This window comes from Cryptomeria japonica, chromosome 3 (assembly GCF_030272615.1).
Source record: "Cryptomeria japonica chromosome 3, Sugi_1.0, whole genome shotgun sequence".
Lineage (NCBI taxonomy): Eukaryota > Viridiplantae > Streptophyta > Pinopsida > Cupressales > Cupressaceae > Cryptomeria > Cryptomeria japonica.
Window position 1 is genome coordinate 469,034,636 of NC_081407.1, and position 19,651 is coordinate 469,054,286.

The 19,651-nt window shown below is 41.2% G+C and overlaps 1 protein-coding gene across 2 annotated transcripts in view; it reads left to right on the top strand.

The window, feature by feature from the left end:
- Window positions 1–19,651, top strand: part of LOC131041365 (leucine--tRNA ligase, chloroplastic/mitochondrial) — a 304,431-nt gene that overhangs the window by 83,323 nt on the left and 201,457 nt on the right. For both annotated transcript variants that reach the window (XM_057974409.2, XM_057974410.2), the window contains exons 4-10: window positions 10,928–11,047; window positions 11,249–11,353; window positions 11,624–11,847; window positions 11,981–12,047; window positions 12,183–12,337; window positions 13,002–13,266; window positions 13,360–13,554. In XM_057974409.2, the coding sequence (XP_057830392.2) occupies window positions 10,928–11,047; window positions 11,249–11,353; window positions 11,624–11,847; window positions 11,981–12,047; window positions 12,183–12,337; window positions 13,002–13,266; window positions 13,360–13,554 (1,131 nt within the window). The remainder of the gene's footprint in view (window positions 1–10,927; window positions 11,048–11,248; window positions 11,354–11,623; window positions 11,848–11,980; window positions 12,048–12,182; window positions 12,338–13,001; window positions 13,267–13,359; window positions 13,555–19,651) is intronic.

The window sequence follows — 19,651 nt, forward strand, 5'->3', positions numbered from 1 at the left end:
GACTTGCAAGTCCGTGGTGAGTCTTAAAACTATGGAATGAAATACTCTCTTCTAGCTGGATTATATGTGCAGATCTACTTATTTTATGTGGACATTTAGATTGAATTATTTTGTATGAATGTTTCAGTTGATTTTCGTTGCATTATTCCAAATCTGAATAATTTATATGAATATTTTAGCTAGGGGTCATTCCATCAATCATAATTTGACAGTTCCCACTATAGGGATCTTGGTATTTGGGTAGTCATTGCCAACTAAATTTATCTTTGGAAAGCAAAGAGCACTATGTAATTGATGGTATACTTGCCTATGTTGTAACAAAATTTTGTGAGTGGCTCACCCATTGTGTTTCAGATTTCTAATAGTATGCCCAAGCTTGGTGGCACCTAGGTTTCCCTTGGTAGTCCCGTCAAAGTTTTCTTTAGAATAGCTTGTAGGAGGGGAGCCCACTTTAGAGTTTTTCTTATGGGGAGTGATATATTTGATAATGAAACAAAGGTGACAAATATAAAAGCATTATACTTGGTGTTAGAAGTGTATATCAAAGCTTTGATAAATTCTGTGTTTGATTGGTTCTAGGTAATTAATCTTAGAACAAGCTTATGCAAATATTGAATTATCTATATCTTTGAGTTCAACTTTGACTTGTATTTGAGGTATATACCACCGTGTGCATTGTTCTCTCTATTATCTAGATTCTATACAAAGTGTCTCTACTATATGTCCTAGACAATCTCCATGGTAGTACTCCTAGAATTGCTTGGAAGTGAAATCCTTGACATCATTAAACTTTGGGATCTTTGTCTACCTACCTTTTTTCTTTTCAACCAATGTTTTGAAATTGACAAATGTTCCAACACAATCGAACTTTTTCCTCAAAAACCATATCCACATTTTCCTTGAGAAACCAAACAAGAATGAGGCCTAAAGCTCCCTTTAGTAGGAAATGACTTATGTTTTTGCTAAATACTTGAACACCTGATGTAGGACCTTCCTAGATGTATGAGGATCATCTTGTGTCAATTGAATTATAGGTTTTCATTGTGTTTTTGTGTGGATCAATAGAGATTTATAGAAGTTGTTGCATTTCGCTACAAATGCTTACTAGGTCCTGCAGTTTGGAGAGTATGTTGTGCAAGTATGGGGTGATGTCATGTTCACGTTTTAGGAGATTTGGGTTGTTGAACGAGTGTAGTGTGGTCTCTAAGTTTTGATTGGGCCGATAAAAGTACATGGTTTCCTCTTGCGCCAACCTTTTAGGAGTTTGTGCCAATGAAGTCTTTATGGAGGTACATTAGGTCTAGGGGAAGCTATGAAGAGCACCACATGTGGATATTCACCACATTTGATTTAGAGGTTGTTCTCACTTGATCAACTACATGTTTCATGTGGTTGGAGCTTTGTACAACCTTGTAGTCAATGTAGATGCCAATCATCTTTGAAGCTTGAGATTGCTAAATATACGTTGTTCATGATTGTTTGAGGATGACTGAGGAGATGGAGAAGAGATCATCATCAATTGAGTTCATCGAGGAAGAAGTCATGCATTGAGTTGAAGATAAGTACAACAATGAGGAAGCAAGGTCAGAGGATTAGAGTGAGGTAGCAAGGAGTATGATGCAAAGTGCAATCATGTGAGCAAATAATGTGAGGATCTTGTGGTGTTATTTTGTACTTGATAGTAGCTCGCTTGACAAATATGGAAGTGGCTTTTTCGTGACTAGAGGTTTGTGTGTCAAAACCAATAGTGGCAATTATCTGTTTGTGTAATCTTGTTGTAATTAAGTGACTATAACTTGACATGTGTGGAGGTCCATTGTGGATTATTTACCATGTTTGAAGAGCATTGTAATGAGGATTCTCCCTTCCATTATCACTGCATTTGATTTGGAGGTTGTTTACACTTGGTCAACTACACATTTCATGTGGCCTAGATCTTTGGGCCACCTTGTAGCCAACGTGGATCGTCTTTGAAGCCTGAGATTGCTACATATACATTGTTATGATTGTTTGAGGATCATTGAGGGAGATGGAGAAGAGATCATCATCAATTGAGTCCATCAAGGAAGAAGTCATGGATTGAGTAGAGGATAAGTACATCAGTGAGGAAGTAGGGTTAGAGGATCAGAGTGGTATTGAGTATGATGTAGAGTGCAATCATTTAAGCAGATAGTGTGAGGATTTTGTGGTGTTATTTTGTACTTGATGGTAGCTTGTGTGGCAAGTATGGAAGTGGTGTTTCCATGACTAGAGGTTTGTGTGTGTAGAAGTCCATAGTGGTTTTCAATTATGCATTTTTGTAATCTTCTTGTAGTCAAGTGGTTGCACCTGGCATGTAAGATGGCTCATTCCAACAAAATGCAATGTGTTTTGAGGATAAAATAATATGTTTAGAAATCTTTTGGGAGGGTGGTTTTTCACTCATTGAGGGTTTTCTAAGGGTACATGTATTTTGTGTGAATTTCCTAGTGTGTTGGCTTTCTTTTTTGTGGGCTGCGTGGTTGGATAGTCTTTCATTAGATCCTCTAGCCGTGACTGCATCAACACCCCACACATATATCTCGCTTCTTATTACTGTTTGAAAGCATCATTTTTTATTTATTTAAAAATCTACATATAACTTCCAACAAGTAGTGACAATTTCCACTAATAATTTGTGAGAAGATCACTAGAAAAATTGAGTACTCTTTGGGTTTTTAGTTATTGCTAAGAACATCTTCCAAAAATGTAATGTTAATTACAATCTAAAACAGGTGGAGGCTTAAGGTTAGTTTAAAGTACTATCAACTATGATAAGTGAGGTCCATCTTAATCAGATAGCTATGGCCCACAATATGTGGGAGATCCATGTTAATTGACTAGCTATGGCCCATGATAATTGGAACATCTATGTTAATTGGATAACTATGGTGTACAATTAGTGGAAGACTCATGCTAGTTTTATATCTATATCCATAATATATTTTATAATCCACTCAAATTTACAATTATAGCCTACATTAGTAGATAAATTATAAGTTTTGAGTCAACTGAATCTATGGTGGGTGGTGTAGTGAGAAATTCTAATGAGTAAATTAATTGTCTGTTGTACCTTGCACACACTCCCCGTCTTCGACAGGGTCCCCCTCCCTTTCTTTTCGTTGTTTGCCTCGTCAAGGTCTTGAGTAGGAGTTTTGCAAGTAGGCGGAGTGGATAGCAATAGTGAGAAATCTGAGCTTAGAGAAGATGATTCAACCTGAAATTGAGCTAGCCTGGGTCATAAGTCCTAAAGATTTCGCACCTCGAAAAGAGGGATTTGACGAGCACCCTGGATGCATTGAAATGTTGATTGCAATTCCTTTTGCAAGGGAAAATGGAACAAAGAAGAACCTAAAGGCAAAAATGTAAATGTTGACACAAAAAGAAATTTTCAAAAATCCCGCAAAAATGCCAAAATGGCTGGAAAAAAAACCTTGCAAAAATGCCAAAATGGCCAAAATTTGCAAAAATCTCGTAAAAATGCCAAAATGGCCGAAATTTGCAAAAATCTCGCAAAAATGCCAAAATGGCCGAAATTTGCAAAAATATCTAAAAAATGCCAAAATGGCCGAAATTTGCAAAAATCTCGCAAAAATGCCAAAATGGCCGAAATTTGCAAAAATCTCTCAAAAATGCCAAAATGGCCGAAATTTGCAAAAATCTCTCAAAAATGCCAAAATAGCCGAAATTTGCAAAAATCTCGTAAAAATGGCCAAAATTTACAAAAATCTCGCAAAAATGCCAAAATGGCCGAAATTTGCAAACATCTCTCATTTTGCCTATTTCACCTGAAATTGAAAAGAGGGGCATTTTAATAAAAAGAAACATCTCTCATTTTGCCTATTTCACCCGAAATTGAAAAGGGAGGCATTTTAACAAAACAAAAGCATCTCTGAAATTGCTTAGAATTCCCAAAATTGGTAAAGGAAGACATTTGTTGCAATCCAAGTTTTAAGTTATCTCGCATTTGACCCATTTTGCCTCAAGCACGCGAATTTTGTTACAAGAGAGACATTTAAATTCAACATCTCTCAAAACACCTCAAACGCTTGAAAATTTAAAAGGAGGCTTTTTCAACATAACCAAAGATCTCTCATTTTAGGCGAATGGCCTGAAGTTTGAGTAAAGGCATTTTAAACTTAGAATGAAATCTCACAAAAGGTGTCTAATGCCCAAAATTCATTGTGAGAGAGGCCCGACGTCAGTGAAAATTGAATATTTGTTAAATTAATTTATTTAATTTTTCAAAATGATTAATGCGGGTCAAAATTGATTGTTTGCAGGACGTCGGAAAGAACCAGGAGAAAGCCTGAAACGCAAATCGAAGAAGGATCGCGATCAAAGCCAGGCATTGGAAGCTGGAGGGGAAAAAGATGCAGGAGCGCGAGTTCGAAACCAAGCATTGGGAAGCATGCTGCTGGACCCCAAGTTGAAGTCCACCACCAAGACCAAAGATCGAAGAACATTCAGAATGCAACAAGTCTATGCATTCCTGAGAAATACACAGTTGGATTTAATTCCAGGAATTCAATTTTGAGAATTGAAATTGTTTTAATGTAAAACTGCATGTGGGCCCCACTTAAGATATTTTGAAATAGAGGGGAAACAGGTCAGTTGTGGACAGTTATGTTCAACTACTAGATAGACCTAAATTAAAGCCAAATAGTGGTAGGAAGTTGAGATAGTGGTTGGATAGATAACTGAGAGTTTAATGGCCATGGGTTAAAACTGCCAATTTCTGGAAGGCAGGTTGCAACCCTTGGACGCAATCAATCCTGGCCACCGGTTCAGCATGTAAAATCTATAAAAGACAGAGGCCTTTCTTTTGTAAAGGGTTAGCATTTTGTAGTTAGATTTTAGAAGTTAGAATAGGCTAGAAGTTAGAAGGTTAAATTTTAGGAATAGCATAGAGATGTTGCAGAAATTGTTGTAATAGGCAGCTGAAATCAATATATAGACATTGATTTGGTGTTTATCATCTTGTTTTCATTCTGTTTGCATGGTTTCTTTCAGCTAGTTAATTTTAGAGTGTAGGGATTTTAATGGTGAAGTGTAGAGGGGTATTTGATGCATTTCTGGTTCATACCATTGGGGGTCTGCTGATTGTAGGTCACCGTGCATGGTTAGTCTGAACCCAAACTGTGCTTGGTTCAACTGCAGGTGTTCGTCTTAGGCTGCGCCAGAATTGGGTGCCTAAAACGAGTGTCTTCGGTCTGAAAATCCTTCATCCCTTGGAGCTTGCACCATTCTTGTCTAGTTGTTGGGGTGTCTCTGGCAAAACAAGAACTGGTTTATCAAAATCTGTCTACCCGCTGCATCAGCTATTATCATCCTTGTCCTTAGATCTCCTAAACCCTTCCTCTTTTCTTTTTATTTCCCAGTCCGAAAATCGTAGCACACTAGCTTTTTGCAAAACATAAGTCCCCTTGTGCTCCCAGCAAAACACATCAACCGTTGAGCTATCCTGCAGTCAAGACCTGACAATCGAAACCTTGAGGTCGTCCCCATTGATCAATTTAAACAGCATTAGGGATTTCCTTATCTCAAGAGAGGATAGGATAGTTAGCATTCTATTCTGCGTTGGCCGGATGGAGTCGTAGCAATGCAATTTTAGCCACGTCAACATTGTCGTGTGATGTGTGAGAGTTTAGAGTTATGACTTATGAGGATTGCTTATTTATTTTTGTTACATGGTTTACTCCCAATCACTGGATCCATCCTCCTAGGATTCTTTGACTTATATGCATTGTCTTGTGCATGGGACCCTTGGATGTCCCTATGGGAGGGAGTGATGGCACGAGTACCATAAATATTGATGTGCTTAAGAAGACTTTATTTTCTATATCTTGTGTCTTTTGTGTTGTAGGATTGACTGTGTATGTATGCATATTTCTCCACCTTGATGTTGTTGAATGCATGACGATCAGGCAAGGGACTATAGCTAAACCAAACAAATCATAGTCTTGGTGAAATGTATTGATTGAATGAATGAAATTATGAATTGTATTTGTGAAAATAATTTATAAAGCTTTTGATGCTATTTTCTTTTGGATGAAAGATATAGGGTAGTTGGAATCCTAAATTAGTGGTGCTTTGTTAATGCATGGTAGCTTATGCAAGATAAGATCTTCCTAACCTTCCTTGTTCTGTTATTTATCTACATGCTTCATGTCTGATTTATATTGCATATGATTATCGGATTGTACAAACATTGCTTATCATTATGCTATCGGGCTAACAACCCGATAGCATATTAATGTCAATTGTTAATTGGCATTAATATGCTATCGGGGTATTAACCCGATAGCATATTAAATGCTATAAGTTATCGGGTTAAATTCGCCGATACATACTTGCTATCGGGTGCATAAACATTGGCACCGATTCACATCTGTTATCGGGCTTAATTATATCGGGCATATTTGTTATCGGGTTTAATGAATACACCGCTTCATTTGGCATTAACATTGGTTAACAAATGCACTAGTTGGATTATATACATCGTGCACTTTGAATCATCGGTGTTTATATGAACCGATTCATTATATTGATCAGTCATTATATTATGATATTACAATATGCTATCGGGGGTTTTTGAACCGATAATCAGCATTGTGTTAATGGTGTAATTGTAAAGGCACCGATCAATGGGTGCATTGATCGGTCATGCCTAAAAGGCATGAACGGTCAATACACCAATTGACTGGTTGCCTAAATGATATATATGCCAATTGAATTCATTTGGAGAAGACATAGAAAATATTAAATGATCTCTCTCCTTCAGACCTGCAGATAAAAATCAGAATTATTAGACATTGACATAATTCCTCATATCCATATATAGCATTCATAGTTCATAACTTGTTCTTTAATTGAAATTGAAATAAGTTTACATGCTTGAAGTGATACGTGTCAAGGAATGTCTGTCAATAAGGCGTGGTCTGTTGATGGTGTCTGCTCATTCCACAAATCAATCATGTTTTGGCTGCTAACCTTGCAATACATTTTTAAAAATAGTCTAGATGTTGGCTTCATATCTTTTCTTTGGTTTCAGGTGTTAGTACTATGTTTTGAAGACCATAACTTCTAGATGGTATTTGGAAGTGGTGCTTGAAGTGATACGTGTCAAGGAATGTTTGTCAATAAGGCGTGGTCTGTTGATGGTGTCTGCTCATTCCACAAATCAATCATGTTTTGGCTGCTAACCTTGCAATACATGTGTAAAAATAGTCTAGATGTTGGCTTCATATCTTTTCTTTGGTTTCAGGTGTTAGTACTATGTTTTGAAGACCATAACTTCCAGATGGTATTTGGAAATTTTGAAGACTCAAGACTGAAGTGTTGATGACCCATATTTTGTTCTGATAATGCTTTTTACTATAACCATTCTTATAGAAGTTTGCATTGTGTTCATGGATATAAAATAGAAGTGGAAGCATACATCTGGATAGGGAGGAGGCAGGATTTGGGGACTCAAGGTACTGGCAAACATCAAAAGTTGAAAGTTACATATTAAAATACTAGGGGCGATGTTGGGGATGTTTTGGTATTTGTGTATATTGACATGTTTATGTTGACTCTATTGCAATAGACTTTGATGCCTGCCAACGGATAGGTGACGTGATTATCTAAAAGTCTGATGATTATAAGAGTTCTATCCGGGTTATCTTCTCACTTGTAATACATATTTAGTTGTATATTAAGGTGATATAGGTCAAGTTATATGTTTTCACATGTATATTCTAGTCTAATAAAACAAGAGTGTTAGCCGCATTATTGTATACGGGAATAAGACTAGTTAATTAAGTCGTAATTGAGTTTGTTAGTTGGCAGCCGAGGGGTGGTAGTTGCGGTGCGACGGTTGGCACTCGCACCCCCTCGGTATCTTTATATACTTCAGAATGTAACTTGCAACACACGAATTATGAATGGAATAACATATCTGATACTTGTCTGATATCTATGGCATTGTTTTGCATTACGTACTTTATGCTTTAAGTATTCACTCGAGAGGGCAAACATTTGGCGCTGTTGCAGACACAGGGAAACGGATTTTGCCATATGGGGTGCGTATTGCAGGTAACCTCGGTATGAGCACCAGTCAAAAAAGCAAGAAGCATCGTCCCAAACCCTTGGCGACAAAGGACAAAGATGAAATAACAGAGGGTTTGAATGGAATAGACTGTCGGAACTGGTGGGCAAAGACACCTCAGGATGATCTGATAAAGAAAAGCCTTCGCCAGGCACAGGTACACTGGGCCGTCCAGATGCTAGTTTTTTCGATAAAGGACTTTGAGGTGGTTTTGCGTGCCATGATTGGCAGCTATGACAGACATCGCCACCAGTCGGTATTTGATTATCAACACCAGAGGATAACAGTGTCATTCACGACAGGCGAGTTCACTAGGGTATTTGGCATACCGGGGGTGAAAGGGAAAAAAATAGACACTTCACAGAAAATATCCCCAGAAAATCGTGCCACACTGCTGCAGTTGATGTTGCGCGATAACCTTACCTAGGGAGAAAAAGATAGCCTCAAGAGTGCAGGCAAGAGTCGGGGGGTGAAGAAACAATTTTTCGCCAAGGGAGTATGGTGATGCCTGTTGTCGGTGGTGAAGAGTTGCCTCACAGGCGCCAGCCGCACGTCGGACATAGCCATTGCACAGATAGTGTTGATGAACGGGCTGCACAATGGAGTGGTATACGATTGGGCGTCACTATTGGCGGATAGGATGGACGAGTTCATGACGCTACAATACAAAAAGTTCTACATGCCGCATCACGCCATCGGATTATTCCTCGACGCAGATCACACTGGGCTCACAGCCATTGGAGCCGCAGGGGCGTGTTGCACCAGACCAGCAGCCCATATTCTATTGGTCACGCTTGGACGTCTTGGCACATGGCACGGAGGCATGTTTGGGCACAAAAAGAAAGAAGGCCGCCATGTCTGATACAGAGTCCGATACAAAAGAGTCCGAGGCTGAGGATGCAGAAAGTGGCAGGGAGGAATCCGTAGACACCTCCTAGGTAAGCGGAGGAAGCTTCCGACTGACAGGGAGAAGAGGCGAACAGTTGCCTGAAGAGGGGGAGGGGGTAGTGGAGTCGACAGGTATAGTAGGGTCTACTTCAGCATCACAAGTGCAAGTCCACTTTACAATAGCCCGCTTACCGGAGACTTGTCAGTTGGCGGTGCCACGGTCCTTCGGGACAGTGAGTGTAGTCACCACGGTACCAGTTCCTAGCTTCGGGCAGCCTCGAGTGACGATAGTGATGACATCACCACAGGTGGAGACCTTGGCGAGTGCAGAGACTTCCATGGCCCACGATGTGCCAGAGGCTTCCATGGTGCACGATGTGCCGGATGTGACAGGACAGGATGTGCCAGGGTTGCCCGGATATATGCAGGAGGCAATGACGGCAGCAGGCACTCTTCATGATGACCTCACTAACTGGTTGAGCCGTTACCAGACGGCACCCGTGGCACCGGGAGAGGCCACTCTATCCCCAGGGTGGACCATGTATTCCTTGGATGTCATTGATCTTGAGGAAGGGAGTTCCCCGAGCAACATGGCGGTTCAGAGGGTTGCCTCACCCCCTGTGGTGGTAGTAACCAGTCTGTACAGAGCAGAGGGGGTGCCTGTGGGAAGTCAGCACGGTGCAGAGTTGGAGCAGTTTATTACCGAGATGACTCTGGGAGCACAGCGGCTTGTGTCATCTGCCATGCTCCAGGCCGATGCGACCATGGTTGAGCGGATGGATGGGTTGTTGACCTTTGCCTGCACTGGATGCCGAGCTGAGTTTGAGAGGTGTTTTGAGTGTGCCGGGTGGCCGGCCATGGAGAGCCTGGCGATGCTGGAGGCTTGGCACCTCACTGAGGGGGTTGGCGAGACCCGGATGCAGTCATTGGTGAGAGAGGTAGAGCAGGCCTTCCGTGAAGGGTATTTGGAGCTTCGGAGGTCACAACAGACGGCAACCACAGTTGAGGCTTTGAGGGTGGCAGCAGTAACAGCTCGGCAGGAGCTGGCTACCAGGCTTCGAGAGCTAGAGGCTACCATGGCACAGAACCAGACAACAATGGACACTTTAGTAGTAGAGAAGTCTGCCTTGCTGATACAGTTGGAAGAGGAGAGGGCCTCGAGGGAGCTGTTGGAGACTCGGTTGGTTAGTGCCCTGGAAAGTGTGGACAAGAAGGATAAGGAGGTGCTCGAGGCAGCCTATATGGTAAAGACTGCTATGGAGCGGCAGATGGTCGCGGAACAGGATCTCAAGAGGAGGACAGAGTAGGTGTATGAGCTCCGTGGGCGCTTGGCGTCCACTGTTACACCACCACCGACGCCTTCTTCATCAAGGATGCCTTCTGCACTTCCTTAGTTTTTTTTCTTCTGGATTTTTGCGAGCTCCATGTATTCTCCATTTTGTTGTAAGTCGCCTGGAGACGACTTTTCTTTTTGGGGGGGGATGATGTTAGCCGCATTATTGTATACGGGAATAAGACTAGTTAATTAAGTCATAATTGAGTTTGTTAGTTGGCAGCCGAGGGGTGGTAGTTGCGGTGTGACGGTTGGCACTCGCACCCCCTCGGTATCTTTATATACTTCAGAATGTAACTTGCAACACACGAATTATGAATGGAATAACATATCTGATACTTGTCTGATATCTATGGCATTGTTCTGCATTACGTACTTTATGCTTTAAGTATTCACCCGAGAGGGCAAACAAAGAGATACTTTTCTATATCTGTACTCATTTGTGTTGGAGGCACATTTATACTCTATTTCATTTTTAATCACATGCACTCAATATTGGCATGACTTGGTTTGGAAAACAAGTAGGAAGTTTTCTGGTAAACAGTTTTCTATGCGAGTACTCCTCTGACATATTTTCTGCCACCTTTGTTCTGCAGCTGAAATCCTTAGGGTTCTCATATGATTGGCATCGTGAAATTTCAACAACTGAACCTGATTATTATAAGTGGACACAGTGGATCTTTCTTCAGTTACTGAAGATGGGACTTGCATATCAGGTCTCCAATATTAACTTTCAACATGACACATAATGCTTTGTTACATACATATTAACCTCACCAGATTCTTACTTCTGTTCTTATGATCAAAGCTTTTGCCTATAATTTAAAATTTTAAGGTACCAAGCTATTCTTATCCAGTATAATTACATCTTATGGTTTCTTAATAAATTTTAATTTTAGTGATGGGGTCATAATCAGGCTGAAGTCCCAGTTAACTGGTGTCCTGCTCTTGGCACTGTTTTGGCTAATGAGGAGGTGATTGATGGTGTTAGTGAGCGAGGTGGTCATCCTGTTGTTCGCAAGGTAAACAGCTCACTATTCTTACACACACGCACACACACACACATACACACACACACATATGTATACACATGTATATATGTATATGTATATGTATATATATATGTGTGTGTGTGTAGATACACACATACAGACATATATGTATAGTAGGAACTTGAGATTTTTGAATGCCGGTTCTATGTTTTTTCTGGTTTCATTTTTAATTATTTGAAAGGAAATTATTCTATGAAAATTTGATCTAATATCTCTGTAGTCTATCTATGATATAAACAGCCAATGCGTCAGTGGGTACTTAAAATTACTAAGTATGCTGATCGCCTTCTTGAAGATTTGGATGGACTTGATTGGCCAGAAAGCATCAAAGAAATGCAGCGTAACTGGATAGGAAGATCAGAAGGTGCTGAATTGTACTTCTTTGTTCTTGATAATGATGGACAAGAGGGGGACTCAAAGTTGTTTGTTTATACGACAAGACCAGATACTATTTTTGGGGTGACGTATGTCACAATTTTCTACCAGCCAAGTCTATATCAATATGTGAATCGTTCAAATTGGAAAATAGATAACTTAAATTATGTTCTATATTTATAATGCAGTTTGGCAGTTATTATCTTATTTGTGTGCTTGCAGGTATTTAGTTATTGCACCTGAACATCCTTTATTAGCATCCTTAACATCTGATTCTCAGAATGTTCATGTAAGTAGCTGCTAACCTCTGAATTAGTTTTGTTCAAAATGTTTAATGAGAGATCCTTTTGTCACATGTTACAATATCCTTCATAATCATCACCACATATGGCCTAGACACATTATTTTAGAGTGACACCTGCAGGTTGAAAACTATTGTGACTATGCATCTAGAAAAAGTGATCTGGAAAGGACTGAACTTCAGAAGGATAAATCTGGAGTGTTTACTGGTGCTTATGCACGAAATGTTGCAACTGGGAAGGCCATCCCAATCTGGGTGGCAGATTATGTCCTGGGCAGGTGTGCTTGAAAAATTCCCCTATCTTTATTTCATTGAATTAGTTTATTATAATATACCAAGGATACGCTTGAAAATATCTTATGTCATTATAAAAAGAGACTTCTTCTGTTTCATGGTTCCAAAAGTTTTAAGGTTTTGCTGAAACAAACTCATTACATTTTTATTTGCAAATGCTGTTTTCAAACAATGAGAATAACTGCCTATGTGCAGAGGTGTCTCTTGCTCTCAGATGAAGTGATAGAGAACTGAAATCTGTTCTATCATGCATACTTTTTATTATCAATCAGAAGGGTCTCTAAAAGTAGCTGACACTCAGGAAATTGGCCGAGTCTGTCCCATCTGTCTCAATATATATTTGACATGTTCAAACATACAAACTTAAAAGATATCCAAAGCTTTTAATAATTCTTATTCTACATATTTTTGTAAATATGTTGTGTTCACTGCCTGAGTTTTGCCTAGTGAGACTTCATTCTTACTCTTTTAGCTTGTAGGGTTGTTCAGAGTCAAAGTGATGCAAATTTGCCTTTTATCTTTCATATACACCTGTAATTATGGCCAAATGTATCATTAATGGATGGAAACTACAATAATAACAAAATGCAAGCTCCCACAGGAGACAAATTAGATTTATCATGACAAGTTTGAGGCCCTTTCTGGCAGTTATGGCACAGGAGCAATTATGGCAGTTCCTGCACATGATGCTAGAGACTATGACTTTGCAATAAAATATAATCTTCCAATCCAAAAAGTCGTGTTCCCCAAAGATGGCTTTGAATGTGCTGCAGAAAAAGTATATACAGGTGAAGGATTTTTGGTAAATTCATCCAGTGAGGGGTCTCAGCTTGACATGAATGGCTTATCAACTGCAGAGGCTTCTGCCAAAGCCATTGTGTGGCTTGAAAAGACTGGCTATGGGAAAAAGAAGGTGTGCTGCTCAGGAAGCTATTTTCTTTTTTGCATAGGCTTTTCTTGCTTGTATGCAATACATCATCCAGATATTAATAATGTTTTCTTTCAGGTAAATTATAAGCTTCGGGATTGGCTATTTGCTCGACAACGTTACTGGGGTGAGCCTTTCCCAGTTATTTTTCTACAGGACACAGGTGAAGTTGTTCCTATTCCTGAGAGTGAATTGCCTGTTACTCTCCCTGAAATAGAAGACTTTACTCCAACAGGCACAGGAGAACCTCCACTTGCCAAATCAACATATTGGGTAGGTATAGGAGTCCATGATGTCCTTATCTTGATCAAGTTTTATCATAATTGGAATAGTACTACAGTTTTTCATCAATGAGGAAACAAATTTCCTAGAGCATATGTGTAGGTTTAAGTTTTAATTGCAAAATAGTAAAAACAAAGATGTTACATAGTGAAAAAGTTTATTTGTCATATATACTGCTTGTTTCATCTGTATGTGAAAAAACAGACTGATAGAAATATGGACAGAAAAACTGAGTTGCTTATTGGCAGATTAGATATAACGATTTATGAATTTTTGAAGGTCAATGTACCATTTTTTATTGCTCAATAATGTGAATAGTATATGAAAATACTAGAAGTGTAGATAAAGAGTAATTCTTAATGGTGCTGCTTCTGATCATGACCAGAAAAACATACGAAAACAACAGAAAGTGGGACTATATATAGGAGACCCTGACCTAGGCCAAAACCAAGAGATAGGTCATCTTTATACATCCATGTCTATGTTGCCAGGTTATTTGAAAACAGCTGCCAAATAGCAAAAACATTGTTCAGGTACTGGTTTGTGGCTAGGGTGGTTTGGGTTCTGGACCCATAGGTTACCTACAGTGCTTGTGCCAAACCTGGGTGGACACACAAGCTGCTGGAATAAAACACCTATTTGAGCACTTATTAAACCAAAAAAACAATTTTGTACACTTAATTTTGCCCTTAAGTGCTCCAATTTCACCCTTGCCTAAAGTTACTCAAATTACATTCATTTCATTAATAGAATAAACTAAAATAAACTAGAACATTAAGTTGCCATTTTTGAATTCTTCAAGGTTTCTGGTTATTTCTTTGAAAATGATGGTTTGACAAATGCATTTAATCAATGTTTGTTGTGTGATACCGGAGTGAAAGGGTTGCACCTACAGGATTTATCAATTAAAGGTAAGTTTATCTTGTAATTTTTTCAAAATTTTCTAGTTTGTTTTCATGTTTTAAATAAATTAAAACAATGTCTAAAATTTTTGTAATGCCTTTTTTCCATCCATTCCAAAATCCTTGGAGACCAAGTTTTTGGAGAGTGCTAGATTTATTGAAAAGGTATTTTGACAATTGAAAACATTTCTTGGAGCCGAGATGAATACAATGGTACTTTTCATCTACATATCCATCATTTTGGGAGCACTCCACACAGTCTTGGAGAAGTTTGTTTGTTTTGGGAGAGTGCTGATTTTCATATAGATGGATATCTTATGCATTTAAGGTATTGGTGATGTGGTCAAAATTCATATTTTGGGCTATATTATTATTTTCCATAACTTTGGCGTTTGTGCAAAACATAATTAAATATTTAAATATTTAAGTTGTCATCAAGTAAAAAATTAGAAGACAACTTATATTTAATTATTTAGAAAGAGGATTATTATATGAAGAAATAAAAGTGACTTATTTTTTGGCTTAAAAATAAAGTTGAATTAAAAGGTCACTCAAGCTGTCATGCTCCCTACCGTAAGAAAACAAAGACAACAAAAATATAACATAGCAAGTTGCAGCATAAGGGAAGCAAGGAATAAAAAATAAGAGTCGACACTTCTCTTAGAGACATATTAATCATCGCCCTTGGGATCGGCACCTTCCTTGAAGAGATGTTAATTAACATCTTTAACAAACAGCATTAAGGAAGGGGCAGCAGGTGTAGTTGAAAAGGCAGCGGTTGCAATTGGGAGGGGCATCTCTTCAAACGTCTAAGGGATGTGACCCTTTTCTACTTGAGGAGGGTGTATTTAAGGTGAAGAAGCCTCATTTGTAGGGGGCATCGATTGACCGTGCATAAAGAAAGAAAGGAATTAAGGAATCTGAATTAGAACCGAGTAAGATAAGATAAGATAATATAATTTTATTAATGTCCAACAAAGACCACAAAGTAGGTCTATGGGACTGCCAAAAGCCAAAAAGGGGGACCAGCCCAAAGCAGGGACACCAAACAGTGCCCAAAAAAATTGACAACGAAACAAGGACCAATGAAAAAAGAGAAACAACCGCCAGTGGGGAAAGAGAGAGAGAGGAAATAGGGGAGGGGAGTCCCACACAGGACCCCCCAAGCCCTCTACCACTGCTACAAAGTCTACACCGTAGAGAAGAAACTCAAAATAGAAGGGTAACCCGTAGAGCCTATGAGAGGCCCTGAATGCTTCTGGCGCTTCCTAGAAGGGGAGGTGGAACACCTCTGCTGAAAGGAACATCGCTACTGAAGGGAAAACCTCTTGGAGATCACCGGCCAAATATGAATGGAACCAAGTTGGCACTTGGTCCCACGCGCAGGGTGAGTCTCGGTAAGTTGGCAGGGCTGAGTAGTGTCGTGCGACTAGTGCTGAGAAGAGAGGTCCCTGAGCCTGACGACCTCCTAAATATAAAGAGCAAGACACCTCTGGTCGGTGTATCTGAAAAAAGAGGAGAGGGACTGAGCTCCTCTGAAAAGGCAGTAGAATCTGCCTCTGATCTCATAGTATAAGGGGCAACGGAAAATGAAATGTTCCTCGGTCTCAGCCTCATCCATACTGCATAACCGACAAACCCTGCTATCCCTATCTAACTGATGATCGGTCTCAATGCGGAGACTGTGAGATCCCACACAGAAAGAACCCAAGGGTATCCGAAGAGAATGCGTCCACTGGTGGGATAAGTAAGAGGGACGCACAATGAGTCCACCCTTAAGCTCCAGAAAATGCTCGGCATAGAAGGCCATCTTAGGGCGAAGACCCCCGTGGGGGTTGACCCTGGTAGTATGGATAAACAACCTGTAAATATTAGTTTTGACACATCTATTAAGATCCTGTCTAGACAAGAGGAGATGGTGAGGAGAATCTAGAGAGTACTGGAAGGGAGGAAGACGATCAATCTCAATCCCAATAGAACCAAGAAGAGTTGAAGCCTCTGCGAACCAACCACAGGCCTGACTTGAGGACGTACAAGCATCAATGGACTCAGAAGAATAGTAGACGAGGTAAGGGAACATGAGGCGCCCCTCCCTAGAGTTAGCAAAGCCGTGCAAGCGATGTGAGAACCAAATGAGGCCGAAAATGGCCCCAAGTTTGAAGGGGTGAGCTCCGAACTCTACGAGAATGATATTATGAGGGATGGTTTGCTTGCATTTGATAATGCGCCAAAGAAGAACCTGAACCCGCTCAACAGAGGCCCAATCAGACTCTAAGAGGGACGGCTCCCAAACCACAACCTCATATAGAACAGTAGGTCTAATCAAAGTGTCCATAAGTGTCATCTTGGATGTGGTGTCGAAAGCACTCTCTCGAGAAGAGCCAAAGAACCATACCCCTTGTTGATCTGTAGCTAGAGGGTAGGTTTTAAGCTAAAATGGGGACAAGAGAACTTGATGCCCAAGTAAGGATGAAGAGATCTCAACCTCCACCCCTTTGAAGAAAATGTGTAGGTGAGAGGTCTTCAAGCAATTGAAGACCATGACCTTCATTCTCCCCAAATTGACCGTCAACTGTCTAAGGTTGCAAAAGGCCGCAAGGCAATCCAACTGTCTTTGCAAACCCTAAGGGGATGTAGCGAAAAGGACCACATCATCGGCAAAGAGAAAAATAGAGATCAAAGTCTGGTGGAGGTGGCAACTATCCAGTGAAAGGGAGTGCTCGGAGAGAAATCCCTCCAACTCATCAATGTGGATACCGAACAAAGTGGGGGAAAGGGCAGCCTTGCTTAACACCAATCGTACTCCTGATGAAGTCAAAGAACCCAAGGGGGGTCCTAAGATGACCCAGGACCGACTCATAAAGTTTCATACTAGTCGTCAGGAGGGTCTCTGTTGGCAGCATTATTGTACACGGGAATAACATTAGTTAATTATGTGTAATTGTTTTGGTTAGTTGGCAACCGAGGGGTGGAAGTCGCGGTGCGACGGTTGGCGCTCGCACCCCCTCGGTACCCTTTTATACTTCGGAATGTAACTTGTAACATACACTTATTGATGAATAGAAGATCCGATATACTTTGTCTGCTATTTACGACATTATTCTGCGTTATGTTCTTTATGTCTTAAGTTATTCACCCGAGAGGGCAAACATTTGGCGCCGCTGCCTAGACGAACTCGGGAACGGAAGACACGGATGGCGCACAGACATAATGGGCCTACCCATTGGTGAAGTAAACCTGGAGGCCGACGACGCTTGAACAGAACTGTACACAGGAGAAGACACGGCAACGCGAGAATTTTCAATTTTGCTCCAGGTAGCCATTCAGACATACGTTCGACGAGAAGCGGCGGAGGCAGAAATCCCACCAAGTGCCGTGTGGACAGCGCTGGAGGTTAGCCCGGCAGTAAACCGGTTGATGAACCACCTCCCCCGGTTGCTTGCACAGGCATCGTTGGCACAACAGGCCCGCCTGGAGGAGATTGCCCAGGAAGAGCGATGACAACAAATCCTGCAACGCTACGAAGAGAACAGCCGACGGGAAACAGAAAGAGATGGCGCCAGGCCAGGAGGGAATTGAACCGTGAACTTCTTATTTTCAAATAAAAGTGTCATTGACACGAGTTGTACTTGAGCAGATGAATTAATAAAGACATGTTTTGATTTAAGAATTGAGAGTTATGGAAATGTGCGACAATTAATGCCAAACCTATTGAATAAAGATAGAAATAGAAAACCGGAAACGAACGAGTGGGAGGCTGCACAGAGGGCTTTGATTCTAGAGCAGCAAGTAGAACGTAGACGGAGGCTGAGGCAACTTGCCGAAGGACGACCTGCCGAAGGGGGGCCCGAGGGGAACCAAGGAGGTGTCACGGAAGGTGCAGAGGCTGACGGAAATTTCTACGCGTCGCCAGATCATCGTAGGATGCGGAGCCACGAAGAATTTCTAGAAGGTTACGGCGAAATCTAGTCGAGGAGACTCGGGATCAGTTTAGGAACTTATCCCTTACGCCACGGAGTGAAGATCACCAACGGGAAGAAGGAGTAGGAGCGTGTCAGAGCGAAGGGGAGGGCAACAGTACGGGTGTAGGTGCCACACGCGATAGGCAAAACACCGTACCTCCAGGACACACCACCAACGCCACCGGGGGGTAGCAGCGCAGGGGCACAGACACAGACACAACCGCCCCCAGGAAGACGACCATGGATGGCGAGTAAACAAAAATTGCCAAAGTTCACAGGGGACGGCAAGGAAGACCCCTTACGGCACTGCCGTACATGTGAAACCATCTGGTCTGCCAACGGAGTAACAGACCAGGATGACTGGGTACAGCAGTTTCCAGCCACGTTACGTGGAGTCGCCATAGATTGGTACTCCGATGTAGATAAGCAAAAAGTGGCCACATGGGCTAACCTACAGAAGGAATTCACGGAGGAGTTTCGGTTGCTCCGTGATGACAACGAAATTGTAACAGAGATATACAGTACCAAGCAAGGTACTAAGGAGACAGTACGGGCATACATCAGGAGACTGAAGGAATTGTTGGGTAAAATGGAGAGCCAGCCGGCTGAGGGCTTAAAAAAATGATGGTTTGTGGAAGGATTGAAATCCTCCCTACGGAAAAAAATGAAGATTGTACCCCTGACGTCATATGACGATGCCTATAACAGGGCGATGGATCTAGAAAGCAAATACAAAACATCAAGGAAGACGAAAAGTAATAAATATTCATCTGACGATGATGAAGATTCTGACGGGGAGAGCAGTAGTGGTGGCGAATTGAGTAAAAAGGTACACGCGCTCCAGAAGGACATGGAACGAATGCTGAAAGAATTCAAAGCCATGAAAGGGAGTACAAGTAAGATGGAAGAAAATGAAGTGTGGTGTACAGACTGTAGGAGTGACGGACACACAAAGGGTACTTGCCCGAAGAAGGCATTCTGTGAGATTTGCCAAGTGATGGGACACTCCACCAAGGAGTGCCCATACAACATGAAAACCCGAAGCACGAACCAGGTGCTATTCACGGAGCAGGCCACAACATCCGCACCAGCGGGTACGGGCCAACAGACTAACACAACGGCATCATCTGGAGGATACCGGGATAATAGACGCGGCGGCGGAAGAAATAATAACAATAGCAACAACAGAAACCGGATCCAGTATGATGCCAAGGGCCGGCCAAT